Raw genomic sequence first — 17,083 nt, forward strand, 5'->3', positions numbered from 1 at the left:
CCTTCCTCTGGCAGTGGCGGAGCTGCGGTGTTGGCCTAATGATTCTTCCCAGGTGAAATGCAGGGGGCCCACATCTGAGACCGCCCCGCCCCACCCCGCCCCTCCTGAGAGGCTCCCTGGCCCACACCGGCCTCTTCCGTCAGAGTGAGCCCCAGGCATGCCGAGAGGTGGGGTCTGTGCTGTGCAGGTTCTGGAGGACTGTGACCCCCAAACACTACCAAAGGCTACCCGATCCCTGAACCAGAGTATGATCACACCTCCTGGGAACCTTCCCTGCAGGTCCTGGTCAGAAGACATGAGAACAGAAGACAGACAGAGACTTCAGGACAGGCTTCCGGCTGTGATTTCCCTGCCTGCACACCAGGGATCGTGGCCAGGAAACAACCCTGTCCCACAGCGCTCTCCTCCTGACATACCTCCTGGCGGGGAGGCCACGGGAGAGGGTAAGAGCTGGCACACTAGCTGAGGCCACGGCACAGTGCCCACAGGACCACCTCAAGGCAGCAGGTACAAGGACACTAGGCTTGGAGGTGGAGGACATTAACTGGGACGAATGCTGCTTCTCCCTGCCGGGTAAGGCCGGCCACCTGTGCAGCAGCCTCGGGGCCCAAGGCCTGGCTCCCGGAGCATCCCACAGGTACCACCCGGGGCAGCTAGCTGCCAGCTCACTGGGCCAGCCGATGGAGGACTGCGCCCGCACAGGCGGGAGAAAGGCACCGCCTGGCAAGGTGATCTCTCCGAGACAGGCTCCGGGCTTAGGTCACGCCCCTGAAAGGAGCCACCACCCGCCGCGGGATCGGGGCCAAGAACGCACAGACCCCACAGAATTACTACTGGGGCAACTGCAGTACCCAGGTCACAGCCAGGACGGCCACTTGCGGCCAGTGACTGCAGAGGGCAGGTCCCCTGGCTGCTCGCACGCCCCAGCGCGCGGGGCCGCGCAGCCGGCCGGTTCCCGCCGCCGCCCCCCGCCCCGGCCGCGCCGCCCACCTCTGCGCGGGGACCCCTCGATGCTCTCGGCGCTGGACGACTGCGTGTCGGCCGGGGCGCGCCGCAGGCTGAAGTAGCCGCGGGACCGCGAGGGGCCGCCCCGCGGGGAGGGCCCGCCGTCCCTGCGCGCGAAGATGCCGCTGAAGAAGCGCAGCAGCCGGTGCTCCGAGGCCGCGCTGGCGCCGGCGGCCGCGGCCCGCGCGCGCTCCAGCCGCTGCAGGTCGCTGTTGTCCAGTGTGCGGTTCTTGCTCTTGCCGCGCTCCCAGCGCTCCAGGTCCGAGAGCGCGTCGTTCTTGCTGAGCACCTCGCCCACGTCCAGGGTGTTGCGTTTCTCTGAGGCGGGCTGCGTGGCAGGCACGGGCTCTGGGACGACCCCGGGGTCGGCCACGGCCTCGCCGCCGGGCGCCCAGGCCAGGCTCCCCGAGCTGCTGTGGCGCCTCCCGCGGCCCAGGGCCCGGTCCCGCGGCGCCTCGGGCCCGCTCCAGTGCCGAAAGCTGAGGCTCCGCCGCAGGGGCGCGGCCCGGGCCCCGTCCGCGTCAGGGCTCCCGGGCGTGGGAGAGCCGGGCTCCCGCTCCACGGCCGGGGGGCTGCCGGCCAGGTCCGTGGGCCCGGAGCCGCGCGCGCACGGCCGGAGCCGCCCAAGCTCCAGCTGCCCGGTGCTGCGGGTGCGGTGGGTGCGGAAGTCCCAGGCGCGCGGCCCGCGGCCCTCCGGGTCCTCAGTGCCCGCCGCCGCGTCCTCGGACTCCTCTACCTCCACCAGCCGCCCAGGCGCGTCCGGGGAGCGCGCGGGTCGGAGCCTCCGAGCGGGGCCCGGGGCGGCCAGCTGCTCTTTCCTGACCATGGTCACGGAGATGCGGTAGACGGTCTTCCTGGGGGGCGTCCCGCGCGGCATCGCGTCCGCCGGCGGAGACGCGGGCTCGCCGCTGCCGTCCAGCAGGTACATGTCGCCCGGGGCCGCCGCCGCCGCGCCGCCCGCCCGCGCTCCGCGGCATCCAGCGCGCCGCGCCCGGGACGCGCGGTCGGGCGGTCGGCGGGCGCGCGGGGAGAGGCCCACGCCCCCTGCTCGCCGCGAGGGCCGCGCTCAGGCCGCGGGGATGGCGCCCCTGGCGCCCGCCGGCCGGTGCGCCGCGCGGCCCGAGTGCCGGGGTCCGGGTCCGAGGCGCCCAGCCATGGGCCGGCGGCGCGGTGGGCGGGGCGGCGAGGGGCGGGCGGTCAGGCCCGGGGACGGTCCCGCCGGCAGGTGCGGCCGCGGCGCACGGGGCCCGGAGCGGGCGGCGGCGCCCGCGGCTTCATTGTCTAGGGCGCGGGGCCGCCGCGCATCCTCCGGCCTTTTTCGCTCAGTTGGGCGACTCCGGAGCCTGCGCCACTCCCAGGGCCCGGGACCCGCAGGCAGCTGCGCCGGCCGCGGCCAAGGGGCGGGAGGGCGGCGGTTTAAAATGGAAACGCGCCCCGGGGCGGGGCGGGGCGGGGCGGGCGGGCGGCGGGGGACGTGCCGCGGCCGCGGGCCGCGCGCTCCGCCGGCCGCCGATCCCGGGAGCGCGTCCGCGGCGGGAGCGCGGCCCGGCGGCCAGGCCGAAGCACCGGGGCGGATCGCGGCCGCGCGGACCGGAGCCCCCGGGGCGGCTGGTGCGCGGCCGGACCCTCACCCACCACCAGGACCCAGGACCGGGCGGGCGGCAAAAACCGGGCAAGAGACGGCCCCTCTCGCACCCGCTGCTGGTTAGGGAGCATCTCCCCGACCACGGCGTTGCACAGGTCGTGGCTCGAACAAATGACTTGTTTAAAAGCTGCTGGGTACCTGTTGCCCCCTAACTTTGCGCAGGACTAAGGCCCCTCAGGAAGGAGAACAGGGGGGAGCTGATGGCAGCTCCCTGGGCATGCTCTTCACTCCCAGTGTGCGGGGCAGGGCTCGGGGCAGGGGGGCACTTGCTACCCGGCCAGCAAGCAGAATCCAGGGGTTAGGAGCAGGAAGAAGCCTGGCCTGGCCCGGCCACCTCAGTGTTCACGCCTGTACAATGGGGATGAAGTCCCTGAACTCTGAGCGCTCCTGTGAGGACTGAATTGGCTAAGAACCTGTGCGCTGGGCGCTCGATTTACCGTCAATATGAACGTTTGGTTTCTCTGCCATCCACCCCCACCGGCCACCTCCTGGCTCTATAATCCTGGCTCCTGACATCACCCCACGCAGGGGGTTCAAACGTAGCTGGTTAGCACCCCAGTTCTTCACGACATCCTGAACGTGGACAGGGACCTGCCCAGGATCGCACAGAGGCTGTTTCCAAGGACAGCGCTCCAGGCCAGGCGGCACTCAGGGCGTCAGGGCCGTCTGCGGGTGCTGCTTGCCCACTCTCACCTTTTCACGAGTAATTAGGGGGCACCCGTTGTACTCATGGCACTGAAAGGATACAGAGATGAGTCCTGAGGCCTTGAGAAGGAGGGCATGGCCTAGGAAACCTGGATTTCACCTCCCAGGGAAATTAAATATTCAGATTTACTGAGATAAGTCCGAAACGCCACTAGATGATTCAGTTTATTTATTTAAAAAGACAGGGGAAATACTCTGTATGACACCCTAAGGATGGGTATGTCACTATGCACTGTCCAAACCCACAGGATGTACACCAAGAGTGAGCCCTAATGTTCCCTATGGAATCTGGGTGGTTATGATGTGTCCCTGTGGGCTCATCCATTGTAATAAACGTACCACCGTGATGGGAGATGTTGACCATGCGGGGAGGCTACACCTGTGTCGGGGTCAGGGGCAGGGGATATATGGGAAATCTGTGTACCTTTTGTTCAGTATTGCCATGAACCTAAAAATGCTCTTAAAAATAAAGTCTGTTTAAAAATATATACTCTAAAGAACATCTGATCACCCTCAGTGTCTACCTGGACGACATCATTGCCACCAATAGGGTCTTAAGCTCTGTCCACCAGCCCTGGGCACCCCAGGGTTCAGAAGCAGTGCCTCCAACACAACCTCAATGCCAAGTGGGGACCCCAGGACAGACGGGGCTTACCTTCTGAGTCTCAATAAGCCCTCTTTGTTGAAACCCAAGAACCACCCACTTCAGAAGTGGGAGCCAGGCAGCGACCATCTTATCAGAATGAGGTTTTTAGAGCCCCTCAGGTTAGGGGGTGTGGAGGCTCAGAGAGGGCGGGTGCCTTTCCCCAGGCGACAGAGCTCTTCTCTGAGAGCTGAGCCCAGGGCGTTGGGGTCACACTGCCTTCCCCCATCCCCATGCTACAAGGCCAGTTCTTCTTAGTGCCAGCATTCTGCCTTGTTGGCAACGGAGAGACACAAATGTGTGACTATTACTGAACTTGATATTAATGAAACATAAGGGACATCTCAACATCTCAGTAAGTTTTCATAAACTTCTTTTCATCTGTTCATTTACTCATCAAATATATATTGGGCACCTACTGGAACACTGAGCTGTGTGAAGGCAGGGTCTCTGTCCCCCAGGAATTCACAAACTCACAAAAAGTGATGCCATTTTCAAGGCCAGGTGATTTAAACATAAAAAGACAGTGAGGGAGACACTGCCTGGGTAAGAGTACAAGTGCCCGGTGCTTTGGGTAATAGATGAGCGCCACTAAGATTGGCAAAAGACACAGTTCACAGCCGCAGCTGCACAGACTTAAAGGCCAGCCAGGTCTGTAAGTGCAGAAACTGATGCTCAGCAATATTGGGAGGCAGGGAGCCCTGTGAGGGGCAAGGGTGGGACCAGAACTCAGGGTTCTGACACAGCCAGGGGCCCATTCCCACTATCTGAGACCATGGTAACTCAACTGAGATGAATTTTAATAGGAAATGAGCTGGCCCATACGCATGATATATAATACACCTCATTGTCTGAGGCATTCAGAGAGCCCAAGGTAATAATAAAATAAATAAAATAAATAAAATAAAATTCAGTAAAATAAAATAAAATAGAATAAAATAAAATAGCATTCCTTCAGGGCCCAAATATTGAAATGCCGATGTCTTCCAATTAGTGCCTGGTGTCCAGAACCCAGCCCAGGTTTTGCATGCAGCCATAGGAGAGGCAGCCTGCAGAGTAGAAGATTCCATTCCTTCCACCTTAGATGACACCGAATCTTAGAAGACCCTGAATGAGGGGACCTCTCGCAGCCACGGCCCAGTGTGTCTGTTCACTATTTTTTGGCGCCTCCCGCCTGGCAGGGAAGCCCTGATTTTCTCCCCCATCGTAATGACTTCACGTTAGAGCTCACCGTCTGGACTGAAAATCGTGGAGAAAGGCCTCTCCCTGCTGCCCCGGAGACATGGGCTCTTCCAATGCAAAGACTCGGAGGCTCAGACACAACCTGTCACCCCAAATCCCCTCCCGCAGCCAGGCCTGCCTTTCAATAAAAACAGTCCTACTCTACACGTTCAGGTGGCTTTATGCTTTTATCTCCCTGCTGCTTTTTAACCCGGTCCCTAGTCTAGATCACCTTTCCTGGTTTTTCCATGCCATGGAGAATATCACCATTTTGGCTAAAAAAAAAAAAAAAAAAAGCCTGTGGCTGGTCTCACTGCCACATCCACAGCAAAGAGCAGGCAGGCAGACCTCAGCGCTACAGGGACTTCAGTGCCCAAGGGAAGGACCGCGGAGGGTCGGGGACAGGGACAGGGACAGGCTCCTCCACCCATTCGCCACCCCGGCAGCTGGCTTCCTCCCCCAGTGCCAAGTTTATGAGGGCTTCTGGCCGCCCTCCCACCACTTCCCTGTCCTGTGCCCTTTCCAGCTGCCTGTAAACTGAACGCCCTCTGCGAGAATGCCATTTCGCAAGTGTTACTAGAGCTGATAAGCCTCGTTTAAAGGAAACCTCGGGCCGTCGGCAGCGTCAGGCTGACTCCCCGCAACAGAACTCGCCAGCTGCCGACCACACTCAGGTATCTTAGCAGAACCAGGTCTGGGGCCAACAGCAAGAGGCCAACAGTGGTTTTGCCCGGCCCCTGGAGGCCCTGCCAGGAGTCAGCAGGGACCCCTCCTCCAGGTTACGGGCTCGTGAAAGGCTATTTTTTGGCAGCCGGATACGTACAGAAAGACGTTTCTGTTTCACGAGCAGTTTTATGTGTTGCCACCTCTTGGCACAAGACTCAAGCGGGATCATCTCAGGAGGAACGGCTCCTGAGCTGAGCTCTGCAGACTGACCTCCCCTGTGTCACCCCTGCCTGGGCTGAACTCACGAGGGGCCCATTTTTCACATTCTGTGAATTGGAAGCTACAACTGGAACAGTAAAAGAGGTTAGGACATGACCCCGGCCTCTGAGTCCCAGGGGGGCAAGTGTGGGCCTCCAGGGCAAGGACATTCTGATCCCGTAGGAAGAGGCGCGGGGGCTCCTCTGAGCACCCACATCCCGCCTGTTTCTCCTCAAGGCAGCACTGCAACCCCCGCCCACGGGGCCACGGGGCCACGGGGCTGCGGGACGTGGGTGGACACTCAGGCGTGGGCGGCGGCCCCCACGCGCCACGCCTTCTCCATTCGCACCTGGTTGCGCTGAGGCGTGACCTCGGAGGGCAGCCCCAGCACGCTCCAGGCACGAGAGGCTAACAGGTCGGCGCTACCTGTCGAGCCGTTTGGTCTGACCTAGATCAGAGGAAGGGAAAGGTGTCTTCGGTCCAAGTCCAGTCCAGGGGTATCCACGGACCTGAGAATCGGGCAGCTCTGCACGGAGAGGCATGGGAGCGGGGTGACTGCGGGGGGGCAGGCGAGGGGGAGCCAGCGACCCACCCGCAGGGGTACCTACGTCCAGCTCAGTGAGCCCCAACGAAGGTCATCTCTGGGCTGTCTTCCCAGATTCCTAGAGGACAGACAAGCACTACGAGGTGCTGACAGCCCCGAGCACCTGGGTGGGGAGCAGTGGGCCGCTCAGGCTGTACTGGCAGAGGGCTCATCAGTGAGGCCAACTGGCAAGGTCGCCCCCACATTCAGTGACTGACAACATTTGGGCAAGAGGCCCACAGAGGTGTGAACTATGCTGACCCCACCGAGAGCCTCTGCTCAGTGACTGGGGGTGGGGAGGGGGGCAGTGGTCAGGGATTGACAAGTGTCCCAGATAACCAACACCCAGAAAAACGTGTTACGTAAAAAAGAGACAGGCAGAAAATGATTATTTCTCACCAACAAAATACTCAAAAAAGTCTTCAAGGGTGGCGGAATTGCCTTCATCCAGAGCAGGCGTCTCGGCCTCAGCACTGTGGACACACTGAGCTGGATCACTCCGCACCGGGGGCTGTCCTGTGCGTGGCAGAGTGCTCAGCCGCACGCCTGGTCTCTACCCGTCAGATGCCAGGAGCGCCCCTCCCCACAGTCATGGCAAAGGGACGGGCTAGACAAGGGTGGGAAGCGCGCGTGGTTCCGTGTCCTGACAACTTTTCACTTTTCCGTTTCAGTAATCCAGCCATCCCCTGAATCCCTGACTCTGGGCATCCTGATAAAAAGCTCCCCGAGGCCTGCCTCCCTGAGAAAGACAAGCAACTATGCCCAGGAACCTGCCCCAAGCAGGAGGAACAGCTCTGGTTACCACTGAGGCAGCTACAGGGCCTCACTTGGTGACAGGCAGGTCATCAGTGACAGTTTAGAAGTCTCATGGCCATGACTAAAATGCTGGAAGGAAAAAAATTAAGTTTGGCCAACATTAATCATTTAAAATCTAAAGCAGCATATTATCTTTAATTAGAGAGTATCCTACGCCAGGTGCATGAAGGTTTTGAGCGTGAGCCCCTGTGGGGGAGACAGAGCACCGGAGAGCACACGGGCCCTCAGCTGAGCTCCCTGGGTCACCTCCCAGGAGCCCCTCCCGGGACCCAGGCACGGGACCGACAGGCTGCCTTATCTGGCCACCCCCTCCCTGTCCCTCCATCCTCTGCAAGGGGGGCACCGCATAGGCCGCAGGCGGCCAGGTCTGGGAGAGACCTCAACCCAACCCGTCTGCAGATAAAGCAGCTGACTCCCCGGGAGCAGGCGAGGCCACAGTGGGGCGCGGGAGAGACTGCAGACCCTGCTCCTTCCCGCGCACACCCGGTGCAGTTGCCGAGAGGAAGCGTCGAAACCCAAACTGAAACTTTGATTCAGAGGGCCAACGAGCAGCCTGGACGTTTAAGATGAGCCGGTGAGTGTCCGTGGGGAGCAGGTCCTCAGTCCCAAACGAGGGAAGATGCCAGACACTTCTCGGTGGCCTTTCTCGCTACGTGTCAGGCAAGGGTGTCTGCAGATGAAATTATAACCAAACCCGTTTCCCGTCGCTCTGCGGAAACACAGGCAAACCCGAGGTCCTCTCGCCCCTTCTCCCCTCCAGCCCCGGCTCCGGCGGATTTGGCCGCGGGGCCGGAAGGACGCGGTCGCGGGCACCACGCGCTCTGCACCTGTCCCGGGACAGCTGCAGGGAGGCTCTGGAATGTGCGGGAGAGAAACCGAGAAATTCCTACCAAGGGCCCAAGCCGCCTGGTCTCGGCTCGCGGGGCGGCCGCCTGGTCACGTCTCTGCGGGAGCCACGGGAGGGAGGCCTCTAACAGGACGACGCCCGCGAGGCCCCTCCCTCCCGCCACCGCCACCAGAACACGAGGCTGCCGCAGCCCCTCCAGCAGCCTCCGAGTGCCGCTTTTTTTTTTTTTTAATAGCTTTTGGGAGGAACTCTTTATTTTTTGTTTTTGTCTTTAATCCTTACCAGAGTATATTTTTTCCGTTGCTTTTTCAGAGAGAGTGGGGGGGGGAGAGAGAGAAACATCAATGTGAGAGACACATCGATTGGCTGCCTCCTGCACACACCCTGACCGGGCCAGGGATCGAGCCTGCCACCCACGTACGTGCCCTTGATCAGAATCGAACCCGAGACCTGCAGCCCGAGGGCTGACGGTCTAACCACTGAGCCACACCAGCTAGGGCACCCGGAGCACCGTTTCAGAGACTGCCACCTAAACGTGTGTGACACCTGGTGTTTACCAAGTCTGTCCTCAGGGCCACTGACCCCAGAGATTTGCAAAGTCCAGGATTTCTATGAAAATAAAAATCGGGGCGGCAGAGAATGCCCTGGAAATTCCAACCGGCGCTGTTACAGAAGTCACACCAAGGCAAGCTGACTGGATCAGCACTGTGGCTCCTGCGTCGCTTGAGACTCGGCTGCAGAGACATCTGGAAGCCTCCTCTCTGCCCAGGGGACGTGAAGGTTCTCCTCTAAATGTCCAAAGCAGCATGACTGAGATGCCTTCTCAGAGCCAAATCCCCACCCCCCACGACCCTCACCCACCAGGTGGAGACATGGGGCCACCTCCTGCTCTAGGAGCCACTGTGTCCCCAGCTGCGTGTCCCCAGGCTCAGGATAAACGTGCAGTGGCTGGTGGCAGTGGCCACCCCACCTCCCCTGGTAGTTACAAGCTGCGTTAGAGGGAAGTGGGTCACAGGGAACAGATCTGACGCAATAAAGTGGAATAAAACGTCCGTGCAAGGAGTGGGGGAGGTGCTCCTGCAGGGGGAGGACACTGGGGGGGGGGAGCAGGGGACACGCAGAGGCTGGGCAGCTACTGGGCTCCTTTACCTGGTCATGGCATCGTGCTCTGACCGCCTCCTCTAAAAAACTCACTGCCGCCAACAGAATCGTCCATGAAGGAAGTGGGAGGTGACGACACAGTCGCCATGGACAAACGACTTCCCCTCCAACGTCACCTCTGTCCCTAGAGGGCTGCAGCAGCAGAGGACCTGGCTGGTTACAGACCAACACAAACCTGCCCAAACCTGGACGGGACGCTGACGACGCCTGGTCCACCAGCTCTGGGAACTACGCCGGTGGATCAGAGGCAGCCGAAAACTTACCGCTAAGACATTACGAGTTGGCTTGGCAGTGAGTGAACGCAGAGCCGGGGTTCAGGTGCCACCCCTGGGGCCCCCGTTTCCTGCCACCGCTCCCTCACAGCCACTCCACCACCCAAAGGAGGCAACAGGTGTATTCAGCATCCCTGGGGACCTGCTCTGCTCCAGGGGTCTTTCCCGGTCTCACTCCTGCAGTAAGGTGAGAGAGTAACAGGGAAGACGTGACCATCCAGTGGGATGCCTGCCATAGGGGCTGCATGGGGCGGGGCGGGATACAGGGTCGGATGTGGCATCTGTCACCGCCATCACGTAAACAAAGCTTGGCAACTTTAAAAAGAAATGTGAGCATTCGCCCCGGTGCTCAAAGCCAATGAGCACTGTCCCTCGATTCTTCACTGGGACACTTCAGGCCCCTCTCTGGTCCTGAACACACCACATCCAGCATCACTACTGCCTCCTGGCCACTGACCGCAGGACCAGCTCGTCCTGCTCATCCCAGGAGCCTGGGCTCAGGAGTGCCCCCCACACACACACCTGTCTGTGCACAGCTGGGCCCACCCCTTGTTGGTGTAAATCACCTGGTTTTCCTGACTTGACACCTGTAATTTACATTGTCAACTCCCCCAGAAGACCAGGAGCCTTGTCACAGGACCCAACCTTATCTCTAAATCCCAGCCCCTATCTGGGCCCTGCTTAATAAGGACTGCTCGACGGTTTCACCAGTCCCTCCCAGCGGCTGATTCACTTTAGTTCTGGAAGGGAGCAGCAGTGCCTCGGTCATGTTGCAAATACAGCAGAGGCCATCTGACTGGCCTGACCCCCCCCCAACACCGTTTACACTGCTACACATGCCCCCCCTTCCCGCAAGTTTATCTAGGAAGTCTCCAGCGGTTAGGGAAAGACAGAGAAGCGGGTGAGTCATTTCTTCCCTGGCCACAGAATCAGCTGATCTTGGGTGGCCACCCCTGAGCAAGCCTGCTCCTCCCGCTGCAGCTCAGGCCTGCCCCCCCGCAGGAGCCCAGGGGAGGGCCAGGCTCTGCTGGAGGGTTCAGGACATTCATTGAGCTCATCCATTCTCTCCCCCCAAAGCCCGGGAGGGTGAGGCAGGTCCTGTTACAGTCCCTGTGTTATGCCTGGAAAGCAAGTCGCAGGGAGGTTGAAGAGGTGCCCGATTTCACCGTAAAGGGTGGGGCTGGACAGGGGTCCAGCAATCTTTGTGCCACTGCCTCCCCCAACCTCACTGGCTCTCAGGACAGCTGGGCCTCCGCCGAGGGGAGGCCCGTGGGGGTGAGCAAAAGGGGGCGGGGATGAGAAGGCTTCTAAAAAGAGAGCCCGAGTTCTGCACTCTGCTCAGCCTGTGGCCCGGGGAGGGGAGGGAGGGGAAGGAAGCGCAGTGGTCAGGATTTGGGGAATTTGGGGAGCAGGTAGGCCGAAACGGTGGTTAAACACACAGGTCCTCCCCACCTAAACTCCAAGGAATGGAAAGCAGATTTGGGGTAAAACAGGCTCCCATTTCATTAAAATCTCCAGGGACAACGTACCAGTCTAGAAATTAAAATTATCCCTAAACCCACCCTGGAGATTCCCCTCCTTCTAGAGTTCCCGAGAGGCTGAGCAAAGCCCTCAGCCCTCCTCTCTGCCCTGCCCGCCCCTCCCCGCTCCCCCCGCCGCACAGCTTGCAGGCTGGCTTCGCCTCCTCCTGAGACCCCCAGGCAGCCCCCTAGGAAAAACCAGGGCCCCGTGTGGCCACAGCCACTGCCCAGTGTATCTTTAGACCCCCCCCCCCCCCACCTGGAGCCCCTGGGAGCCCTCTCCGGCCTCTCCCCTGCCCCACCCAGGGTGCTCCAGCATGGCCTCACCCCCCTCCACCCAGACCTTGACCTTGACCCTGACCCTGGACAGTAGCAGGAAAGTCAGTCCATTGTCACCTTCCTTCCCTAAGGGAAACACTCACAAAGCCACGGACTCTCCCTCCGATACAATGTTACATCAGAATCCAGGGGTTCGGCTGCCCGGGCCAGGCCCTCACAGGGCGATGTCGGGGGCGCTTCACAAACACTCAAAAGGACTTCACGAAGGGGGTAAAGAAACGCGTCAAGGAAAGAGTTCCATGAGCATTTAACCCGCGGCCAAGGTCGTGATGCCCTTGACTATGGAGATGAACATTTTAAAGTTCATGATGATGTTTGGAAACCCAGCTGGGGCTGCCATAGCCAAGTGCCTCAGACCGAGGCGTTTCAACCACAAAAACTTATTTTTTCACAGTTCTGGGGGGTTAGACGCCTGAGATCGAGGTGTGGGCAGAACTGGACCTTCCGAGGCCGCCCTCCCAGGCTCATGGATGGCCGCTCTCTTCTCCCTGTGCCCTGGCACAGTCGTTCCTCCGTGCCCGAGTCCTCTCCTCTATTAGGGACACAGTCATACGGGTCAGGCTCCATCCGAGGGCCCTCATTCCAACTCATGACGCCTCTAAGACCCCAGCTCCCAACAGTTCCACTCTGAGACACTGGGGGTTAGGACCCCCACAATCCAGCTCAAACAGCTGCCACCGTGATAAGCAAACAATACCAGCCGCTGGTGAAGTCAGGGGAGCGCTGGGTGTGTGACAGGCCGTTCAGATTGACAAAAGGCATTGTTCTCAGTGAAAACTTAAAGCAGCCCGACATCAGCCAGCCCTGCGCTGCGCAGCTGGGCTCCTGGCGTCCCCAGCGCCCCTAATGGAGTCACAGTCACTAGCAGGTGACGACACAGGCCTCAGAAGAGCTCCTACTGGAGGAGACAGAGTCCCCCCTCAGCCTCAAGGTCGCCTGCTGGGGAAGCCGTGACCGCACAGCGCGCAGGGGGCCCCGGGCTCGCCTTCCTCCCTTTCCAGGGAATAGTCTCGGGACTCACTTCAAGCCCAGCTCGTCTCACGCAAACAGTAAACCAGAATCCGTGCGCTGGAGGTCAGAGATTTGAACCCGAGGCCCCAGATCCGGGCTGCGTGGGACACTGCTCTTCCCGTGAGCTGCAAGGTAAAGACCGCACCTAACTTCGTGGAAATCAAGACTTGCGCTGTGAGATCCTACTGTTCCCTGCACTTTAATGTGTCCATAGCACACATATATTGCCACCGCCCTGCACAGAAGGTGCATGTTCTCCAAACCCGAATGTCCGTCCCCACAGCAATAACAAGGCACCCGGATAAAGGACAGCAATGCCCCCGCCCCGCCGTCTCCCCAGGCCAGCGGGGATGGGGCCACGGTCTGCAGGTAAAGGACAGCTCGTCCCTCCAGCCCTCTCATTGCCCAGTGGAGGTCTCAGCTGCACCGGCTGGCCCCTCGCCGGCATCGCCCTCCCTCGTCTGTAAACCTCCAGATCCAAACCCAGGATTCCAGCAGAGACACCCCCCTACCGACAGCCCCCAGGGCAGAGCCTCCCTGGGGGCCAGGGGGCGGAAATCTCTACTGAACAAACTCAGGCATGAACAAATCATACTTTCTAAAATGTGTTAAAATATATATTGTATGTATGTGGTACTGCAGTTGGTTACTTGGTGTCCCCACAAAGCAAGGTGTCGGCTCCAAGGTGACCCGTCAGGCAACCCGGGAGCAACCTCCTCAACGCGCCTGCTCTGCTCTGCTCGGGGCCGACTCTACACAGCGGCCTCAGACAGCGAAGTTGCTATTTAGTTCATCAGAGGCACGCACTCAGCCCGGGCCTGTTTCCCCACCACTTTCAAGCTGGAAACTGGGGGTGGGGAGTGGAACCCTGGGGACACAAAGGGAAGCAAAGGGGAAAGTCACAGAGCCCAGAGACGTGAGACCCTGAAACGACCAGGGGCTGGGAGCCCGAGCTGCTCCGGTGTGACGCTGAGACTGAGAGAGGCCCTGGGCGTCATCAGCACTGAACTCACCTAGAAACAAATCCAAGACACACCACTTCCCAGTTTGACATTTATCGTGGTTCTCACCCACTCGGTTTATTTATTTTTACTTTTACTTTTATTTTTATTTTTATTTTTTAATCCCCACCTGAGGACATTTTCTCCACTGATTTCCAGAGAGAGTGGAAGGAAAGGGGGGGAGACAGATCGATTGGTTGCCTCCCGCACGCGCACTGACTGGGACAGGGGATCGAGCCTGCAACCCAGGTACATGCCCTTGACCAGAATCGAACCCGAGACCCTTCAGCCCACAGGCCGATGCTCTAACCACTGAGCCTGACCGGCCAGGGCACTGGGTTATTAATACAACCTGAAAATTCCAGTGTCACAGTCTCCGAAGGGAAGAAAGTGCCTTAGGGGACAAAGGTGAAGACAGCCACCTCCATCTCCGGCGCGTGCGCTTGGCTGACTCCACGGCCTCGTGCCAGCGGGAGCACGTTGCCCAAGCATGGCCCGCCGGCAGACCCACGCCGACCTTGCAGGGAACAGCGATGTCCCTGTTACACACACGGCTCCAGAAAAGCCGGGGATCGCTCGGGGTTGAGCAATTAATACGCTTTATTCGCGGAGGGGCTTTGTTTGAAATGACATGATGCAATCCAAAAGTCACTTTACTTCCCGGCGTGCCGGGCGTCCTACATGAATGCAAATCACGGTGACAGAGACACCGCAGGCTGGGACCGAGACGCACCACTCACGCCTTATCAGTGTTTAAATTTGGTCCAAACGTATCCAGGAGAAGCGATTGGGGGTTCCGATAGAATGTGTTGGATATTTTTATTCTAATTTTCTCAGGCCCCTTTGCCGCCACGCAAACAGAGACCCAAGATGGACACGTTTCAGATGACATTATCCTCAAGCACTGTCACGTGGCACAGAAGGGAAGGTCTCCGAAACGTCCTGCGGGTCGGGGTGAGCGAGCACATGTCCATTTCAGGACTTGCCGGGGGACCCCTGACCGCCAACATCTAGTTCATGTCGCCAGCCTCAGCCCCTTTATCTCCACTAACCCACCAGAGGACCTCTGAGCATGACCTTCATCTGAGCAAGGTCCCCAGGCGGGGACAGTGATGCACCTACGGAAACTCTGTTCATCATGAGTCGGCCAGCTCTGCGCCCTGCTCAGCCCACCCCGTGCCAGAACATTCGACTGGAAAATCGGCTTCCCTCATCTCGCTACGGTGGTCACTCAGCTGTCACTCAGCGGCGGCCCCAGCTGTCCCGGAAACACCGCCGCAGTGAACACGCCGCTGGGCAGAGGCGACTCGCTCCACCCTCAGGCCCCTCTGGCTCTGTATCTATAGTTTTGAAACCGACACGTGTCGCTTTAAGTGAGAAAGGATACGTTTCATTTTTAAACTTGGGGTGAGGCTGGCTTTTCGGCAATTTTGCCCATGCTCTGAGCAAAACAGAAACGAGTCTTAAATCCATCTTCACACCGGCCTCCGCGGGCCGCTTGGGCAACTGCGTCTACATCCCTCTGGGGCAGCCCGTCCACCACTTAGCCCGTCCCACAATAAGCAGGGTCGGGACCATCAGGAGACGAGCCCGGGAATCTGCACCCCTCTCCCCTTAGCAGCAAGAGGGGGACCCGCCAGGCAGCTGGGTCTCACTTCCTGTCACGGAGGAGAAAACGGCTTTGAGGGGTCCGACCTGCCTTCTGGAAAGAATGAAGGGTCTCGGCTCCCACCATCATCATTCTGGAGGCTGTTGCCCACCCGCACCCCACACACGACACACAGCGTCCTCTGGGTACAGCCCCCCCCCCACACTGTGTGGTCAGAGGGAGGGGCATTTCCATGTCCCTGTCATCAGCGGGTTTAACCTTTGCTTATTTGTTCAAACAATGGCATCTCAGGTTAACTGGCTTTCGTCCGTTTGCCCGTGGGAATCTTCCTGTTTTGTTCATCTGTCCGCAGGGGTTTTCAGACGTCACCAACAGCCACTTGTCTGGACCATTCTCTATAAAAAGGTCTTCTTCCACTTGTCAAGTGGGGCTCAGAGTACCTCGGAAACAAAGAATTTTAAGACCAGTGGTGACATGGATTTTTGGAGCACAGTTTTCTGAATGGTACCAGATCTCTCTGCCGGCTGGTGTTACCCATCGAGTGGTCCCCACCTTGTCCACAGACAAGAGGTGTCTCCATCACACGGCCGACAGTCCCAGAGGCCGAAGTTCTTCTAAGGCACATGCCATCTCTTCCCACAAAACGTCCCTCTGCTAAGTCTTCCTAGACTTTCCACTGCAGCTGGGGTAAGCTCACAGGTTTTTAATAGCAGGAACCACACTTTTCCAACTCTGGAAACCAATACCTTTTTCCAGGTTGAGTTTTCTGTGCCCTGTTTGCCAGAGATTCTTCAGAGCAGGAGGGGGAAGGACAAGCTCATTTGCAAGGACCCCCAGGACATCAGCGGGCACCACATGGCCCAGCACGTGTGCAGACTTTCTCTTATGTTCCCTCTTTTCTGCTGTATCCTCAGTGCCCAGAGCTGCCACGGAACACAGCTAACGTGGGTGGGTGGATGGACAGATGGACGGACAAACGGACAGATGGGAGGATAGGGGGATGGATGGATGGATGGACAGGGGGATGGGGAGGGAGAGGGAGGCGGGAGGGAGGGGGGGAGGGAGGGAGGCCAGGATGGCAGGATGGATGGCAGGATGGATGGATGGCAGGATGGATGGCAGGATGGATGGATGGATGGCAGGATGGATGGATGGATGGATGGATGGATGGATGGATGGATGGATGGATGGATGGATGGATGGGTGGGTGGGTGGATGGGTGGATGGATGGGTGGGTGGATGGATGGGTGGATGGATGGATGGATGGATGGATGGATGGATGGATGGATGGATGGATGGATGGCGGGATGGATGGATGGCGGGATGGATGGATGGCGGGATGGATGGATGGATGGATGGATGGATGGATGGATGGATGGATGGATGGATGGATGGCGGGATGGATGGATGGCGGGATGGATGGATGGATGGATGGATGGATGGATGGATGGATGGATGGATGGATGGATGGCGGGATGGATGGATGGATGGTGGGATGGATGGATGGTGGGATGGATGGATGGATGGTGGGATGGTGGGATGGATGGATGGATGGATGGATGGATGGATGGATGGATGGATGGATGGCGGGATGGATGGATGGATGGTGGGATGGATGGATGGAGAGACAGGGGAAGGTGGGAAGGGAAGCGGGACGCAGGTGAATGAGTGAACCCACAAACATAGCAGACACCCAGGGCAGCAAAGGGTTCCCTCGTCTCTCTTCACTCTCCCCAGGTCTACTCAATGCTTATTCTTGCCTTTTCCATCCAAAAATCACC

General features: G+C 59.3%; 1 protein-coding gene across 5 annotated transcripts in view; it reads right to left on the bottom strand.

Moving 5' to 3' along the window:
• The window catches only part of AGAP1 (ArfGAP with GTPase domain, ankyrin repeat and PH domain 1), a 335,462-nt gene that overhangs the window by 242,498 nt on the left and 75,881 nt on the right, over positions 1 to 17,083 (bottom strand). For 3 of the 5 annotated variants that reach the window (XM_087819498.1, XM_087819497.1, XM_087819496.1), the window contains exon 1: positions 991 to 1,933. The exons of the other annotated variants lie outside the window; for them this stretch is intronic. In XM_087819498.1, coding sequence (XP_087675624.1) covers positions 991 to 1,933 — 943 coding nt within the window. Of the gene's footprint in view, positions 1 to 990; positions 1,934 to 17,083 lie in introns of those variants that run through there. 5 annotated transcript variants of the gene reach the window in all.

Source organism: Miniopterus natalensis, chromosome 8 (assembly GCF_054644295.1).
Source record: "Miniopterus natalensis isolate mMinNat1 chromosome 8, mMinNat1.hap1, whole genome shotgun sequence".
Taxonomy (NCBI): domain Eukaryota; kingdom Metazoa; phylum Chordata; class Mammalia; order Chiroptera; family Miniopteridae; genus Miniopterus; species Miniopterus natalensis.